The sequence below is a fragment of the Camelina sativa genome, chromosome 14 (genome assembly GCF_030686135.1).
Source record: "Camelina sativa cultivar CO46 ecotype springtype chromosome 14, ASM3068613v1".
Lineage (NCBI taxonomy): Eukaryota > Viridiplantae > Streptophyta > Magnoliopsida > Brassicales > Brassicaceae > Camelina > Camelina sativa.
Genome location: NC_141893.1, coordinates 19,368,591 through 19,374,414, shown reverse-complemented (window position 1 = coordinate 19,374,414; position 5,824 = coordinate 19,368,591). Strand labels below are relative to the sequence as shown.

The 5,824-nt window shown below is 38.0% G+C and overlaps 1 protein-coding gene across 1 annotated transcript; it reads right to left on the bottom strand.

Annotated features, from left to right (window-relative positions):
* Window positions 1–1,855: 1,855 nt before the first annotated feature.
* On the bottom strand, window positions 1,856–5,549 carry LOC104743831 (nitrate reductase [NADH] 2). The gene is made up of 3 exons (XM_087483089.1): window positions 4,167–5,549; window positions 3,728–3,868; window positions 1,856–3,627 (listed from the first exon to the last, which is right to left on the bottom strand). Exons 1-3 carry the CDS (start codon window positions 5,197–5,199, stop codon window positions 2,060–2,062), a joined length of 2,742 nt encoding a protein of 913 aa, XP_087339215.1. The 5' UTR covers window positions 5,200–5,549; the 3' UTR covers window positions 1,856–2,059.
* Window positions 5,550–5,824: the final 275 nt, after the last annotated feature.

Genomic DNA, 5,824 nt, shown 5'->3' with positions numbered 1-5,824 from the left:
TGAAATTACATGCTGTTACTTGGCAAACGTTAGTTTTTTTTTATCGCAAGTGAACATTACTTGCTAACAAATTATAATATTTGTGCTTATATATATTTAGACTTTTACACACACAAAAATACAGTTGTAAGGTATACGTACAGACGAATATTATACAACAATATGTGTTGTTAGTTCAATTGTTAGGAAAAAAACTATTTGAGTTCTGTCGAATCTCAGTCCGACGAAGGCTTCTCTTCTAGTTAAAATATCCACATACAACAAATCGTACATATTCTTAATAATATTATTTGGTTACTTTACATTTTGCATCACAGTAGATCGACCAATAAGTGAAGTTCCCCTCTCTCGTTACCAACAAAAGATTCACGATACCTAACTTCTTTAATCGATTAATTTCACCTGAAAACGAAAGGTCAGAATCATTTATAACTTATTCTTAGGATGATGTAACGAAATTAACTCGATCATAAACCAAAAAAAGCTCAGGTGAAATACATTATTTTAAACCCAAAAAATTTAATGCGACGACCAAGCATGAAAGATTGTGAATTTTTCTATTTTATATAAAGATTGATTTGAAATATTCTTAGCGTCCTAGCCTTTTTTATTCATTTCAAAAGCTAGCAACTTGCTAGGGATTAAACAAATTTTATGTCATATTCAGTTATCTTATTTAAATTTGAATCCAAACTATTAGTCTTGTTTACTAATTTAAACTTGAGAAAGTAACTAGTTTTCTCATCAATTTTTAAAAATATTTTCTCCTGAGTTTAGGGGAGTTTATTTAGTTCCTTAAGATGTGGTGCTTATTTAAATACAAATTGTATGTAGAATATATATATATATATATATATATATATATATATATATTCATTTTAATGGTTTTGTATATTCAAGTTTAGGAAAAATAACAACTTCTCAATTTGTAAATAAATAAATAAAGAATAAAACATTAATCTCCAGTTCATGTGCATCACTAAGGAAAATAATACTAGACCAGTTCTACATGAGATCCTCCGGAATTAGAGATTTTTATTTTTTTGTGGGCAAGAGGAATTGGAGATATCCAATATTGGTTTTTTTTTTTAAACGTCCATAAAATCATGAAATGCATTATCAATCCATCGGAAGTATTATTTTGCTGTCGTCGTTCGTTGATAGTATTCCAAGCTTCCATTATTCAATAAATCGAAAACATACTAATAGTTTGAACCAAAATCAGTTTTTTTTACTCGTCGATATTTATAAGATTTTTTTTAATGACAATGCTTAACTTAAAACATAACTGGTGATGTTGTCATCAAATTCTTATATGTTGTATCGAGTTGAGATATATAATTTTAGATGTTCATTTAAAAAACTTATAAAATAACTCATGATGCTGTATTATGGTTCTAATCGTGTATTTTGGGTGCTGTAATGGAAGAGTTTGGGTGCTAGAAACATATATCCACATTGATATTAAAGTTCAACTAATCAACCAAAAAGGAAGAATCTTCTAAATTTACAAGTTCACCCAATCAGAAGAGAGATTACTTATGTCTTATTGGTGATTAAAAACAAATGAAAAAAAAAAAAAGTAAATGCACTCCCTCTAGCTAATCTTTCATACTTATATATGTGGTGAAGACTAATATAGGAACTAATGGAGGAGTTTGGTTTCAACTTGCACAAACAGGAAAATACTCCCTTTGGCTTTATTCTTTTTGAAAATAATCGTTGGTGATTTTTGTACCTTACTGTCTAATAGCTGTAGAAACTTTTTTTTTCTTTTAACGACAAAGACATGCGAAAATGATGATTCTCAATGTTTGAGTAAGCACAGAATATTTGAGGAACAATAACCAGAAAATTTTGAAATATATTTTTTTTTTATTGTAAAAAAAACATCGGTCGTGAATACAACGGAAAATTATATTTCCCAATTGAAAACTTTAAAGAAACCAACATTTATATACAAAACAAATCTATCATACTTATTTAGACTCTATAAATAACAACTTGGCTTTTTTGACCACCTAACATTTTGACTTTTGAAATATCTTTGGCTTTAGGATTAGAATATCAAGAAATCTTCCTTGATGTTATATTGCATCTTCTTCAAATTCGGCTGAACCGCAAACTGAATCATCGGTGGTGGTCCACAAGCCATGGCAAGGGCTGAGCCATCTAATCCATCAGGGATATGCTCTCGCATAATCGCCTCGGAGATAAAACCGGTACTGTAAGCCCAATCTTCCTTTGCTGATTCCACTACGTACCAAACCTTTAGCTGGTCCGCATACACCTCTGCCCAACTATCCAATTCCTCCCTTAGGAGAATATCTTCCTCAGTCCGGTTAGCATAAATAACATACATCTCAGTCTCATCCTCTGGATCTTTCAGAATGGCTTGGATAATTTGGTAAATCGGGGTTATACCGGTTCCGCCTGCCAACATTGCCAATTTCTCAGCAAACTTCGGTTTACCGTGAACCGTGAAATTACCCTTGCCTAGATACTCAACATGACCCAATGGTCCTTTGATCTCCAGAGTTGACCCTATAGGTAACGAGTCTAAGTACTGCGACATGAGCCCGCCATTAGGGAATCTTGGGTGGACACCACCAAAGTAAATCTTGACCACAAGTTCGAAGTAGCCAACCACATCAACGGTGCTGCTCGGTGTGTAAGCCCTGAGGCAGAGCTTATCATTAATGGTGGCGCAGAGGAAAATGTGCTTACCAACCGGTAAACCAAGAACCATGTCCTCAACGGGTAAAGCAAACCGGAATTTACGAACATCATGAGAAATGGAAGTCTTTTCGACGAGTTGAATCGGGACTTTAGCCCGGGGGTTAACCAAAGCAAGGTTCCTAACCGGAGCCGCCTCTCCAATGGGAGCCAGCAAGGAGAACACAGCGGACGAACCATGAACAGAGTTGTTGGGCGAGGAAGAGTCAGAGGAATAACCAGTGGTAATGAGCTCTCCAATGCGATAATCCTCAAGCATCTTCTTGGCTTTATCAGAGTGAATGGCATCAAACTCCTCTGTACAATCCGTACCAGCATTGATCAAGATCGAATCCGAACCACCGGGATGGTCATTGAGGAAGCGGGTACAGTCATAAATATGTCCATGAACAATGATCCAGCAAGAATCAGCAGAGTTATGCTTCTTGACCTCCGACGTCGAGTACATCTTCGCAGTTGTGTTAAAAAACGGTGTCGAAACGGATTTCTTGAGAGTAGGAGGCGCGTCCGCGGATTTCTCGAGGTGACGTTCCTTGGCCATCCATCCACCAGATTCATTGCCCGGAAGCGTTGGATGCTCGAACACGATCCCGATCTCACCCTTGTGAGGCTTGCAAACGTTGGTCTTCACTCTAAACCAACAGTTATTCATCATCCCCATGAGATTCCATATCATTTTCTCGGGCTGCGTGTTGAGAGTCTCGTCCCATGCACGGACAGCGATCTCTTTGGCACTAAGCAGGTCCAAAACTTCAACCTCAAGTGACCAGAAACACCAACACCAGAATTTCCCATACTTGTTCGGCTTCTCTTGATGGTCAAGTTCACATACGTTCCATGTTTCTCCACCATCCACTGTCACCTCTACACGGGTCACTTTCTTTCCACCTCCTGTTTTGTATATAAAGATTTTTCTATTTATTATTATCAACTCTTCTCAGTATTATATATATAGTTATTATTTTACAAACTTCTAAAAGAAAAAAAGTACCGGAATATGCGTAACCCTTTAAAGTGTAAGGTCTTTGGGTGGTGAAAGCGTTGATGGGAAGAATCTCCTCGTGACAAGGCGTCGTAATCACGGAGTTTATGTTTAGCTCGTTGATTATGTACTCCGGCTTATACCACCAACCTGGAAAAATTAACTTCAATTTATATTTAATCACCAAAAAATAAAATCAAGAAAAAAAAATTATTATATAAACTACTGAAGCTGACATCATCCACCAACATTAGTTTTTCATTGTTTAATAGTAGTATGATTTTTTTTGTTTTTGTTTTTTTCTCCTATAGGTTCGGAAACTTTGAAACATGTCGTTTAGTTCATTTCAATGCGATTGCTATAAAACTAATAATTGAAAAGACTATATTTAAGTTTGCAAAGATTATATTAATATTCTTGAAGCAAAAAGATTTGTGTGTGTGTGTACCTTCTTCGTCGGCGAGTTCGGCATCTACTTGAGAAGGTAGAACTCTGTTGTCCTTGAAATGGTAGAAATTGTCGGATTCTTGAGTTGTGACAATAATCCGTTTCAACCATTTAACCATCCGACCACCGATGAAACCGGGGATTATGATCCGAACCGGAAACCCGTGGTCTGGTGTTAGGTACTCTCCGTTTTGCATATATGCCAAAATGATATCTCTTGATGGATCCATGGCATACTCTTTCTTGATGCTCGTTCCGTATTTGGAACCGTTAGTTCCGGCGCCACCTGGGAGATCCTCCGACCCTTCAAAGCAGACGTTGAGAGCGCCGCCTTTCCGGCTAAAGATCCCACAGCGACGCAATACGTCGCAGAGAGGGACACCACGCCAGACGGAGGTGGAAACCCCGGCGGATCCCCAGTTGAATCCCTTTGACTTCTTCACCATGTTCTGCTCCTTACGGCGGTTCCCCGCGCAAACCAGCGTCGCGGCGAACTCTCGGTAAGCGAACTCGGAGACGAGCTGGTCCATGGTGAATTTCATGGGCCGTTTGACGAATCCGGTCACTTCGACCGTCCATTCGGCCCATTTGGCCTTAGGGACATGGCCGTGGTTACGGACGTAGTGCAAGGGGACAGGGGTGATAAACCCGTGATGCATTAAACGGTTAAGAGGCGCCTCGGAGTTAAAGGGATGTTTCCCTGTGAGACGGACCATGGAAGGGTTACGTTCGATCCAGCTATCAGCCGTGTATTCGTCTCTCAGGTCCAAGATCGACGGCTCAAGCTCGCTGTTGGATTTGCGTATCATCTCCTTGTAGTACACGGCGTTGCTGTTGTGAGTCTCGTTCTCGTCTTCGCTCGACACGTCTTCGTCATCGTCATGAACCGTCGCTGGTTTCAAGAACACGGTTTGGTTCTGGTTTGCCTTAGGGGAATCGGACCGGCCCGGAACAGGAGGTTTGTAAGAACGAACCACGCCGTTTAAACCTGGCTCGAGCCGAGCGTATTGGCGATTATCTACAGAGGCCGCCATGTTGAAATGAGAAAGTGTATAATCGTGAATATTGTACAAGACTAAGCCTTTTCTCTCTCTCTCTTGCAAGTGAGATTGAGATCTGAGGACGAAAATGCATCGTTGGTGGAGATGAAGTTATATAGGAGAGAGCCTATAGTGGTATGCCTCTTGGGAAGTATCCTGCCGAATCACACGTATGGGGACCATTTGAGACTTTTAAATTATTATTAATGTGTATCTTTTTTTCTTTCTCATTTACTATTAATTCTTATTATGACTTGACTAAATTAAATAATCATCCATTTGTTTAACAAAAGTACGAATGAATGAATCCGTTGGAGAAGTAGTTTTGTAGAAACTGCGAACACATCCCAAGCATGTAGATTCGCCCTGTTTTATGTCAACAACTGAACTTTCCATTTAAAATGAGTTTGGTAATCGAAACCGAAGTTGCCGAACCAAAAAACCAAAAATCTAAGATTTAATATATATAAATTAAATAAATTATTATTCATAATATTTTTAACGTTTTTTACCTTAAGCAAATTTTTTTTGTCAGCAATATAATTTTATATTTAGTAAAAATTAACATACATTGTTCCATAATATTACAAAGTCTGACTTTTTTTTATCCTAGTATCTT

Excerpts from the sequence above, each read along its gene's own strand:
- LOC104743831 (XM_087483089.1), bottom strand. The coding sequence starts at position 5,199 with ATGGCGGCCTCTGTAGATAATCGCCAATACGCTCGGCTCGAGCCAGGT. Across the intron at positions 3,869-4,166 it reads CGAACTCGCCGACGAAGAAG|GTTGGTGGTATAAGCCGGAG; the intron begins GTACACACACAC and ends TAATTTTTCCAG. Across the intron at positions 3,628-3,727 it reads AAAGGGTTACGCATATTCCG|GAGGTGGAAAGAAAGTGACC; the intron begins GTACTTTTTTTC and ends TATACAAAACAG.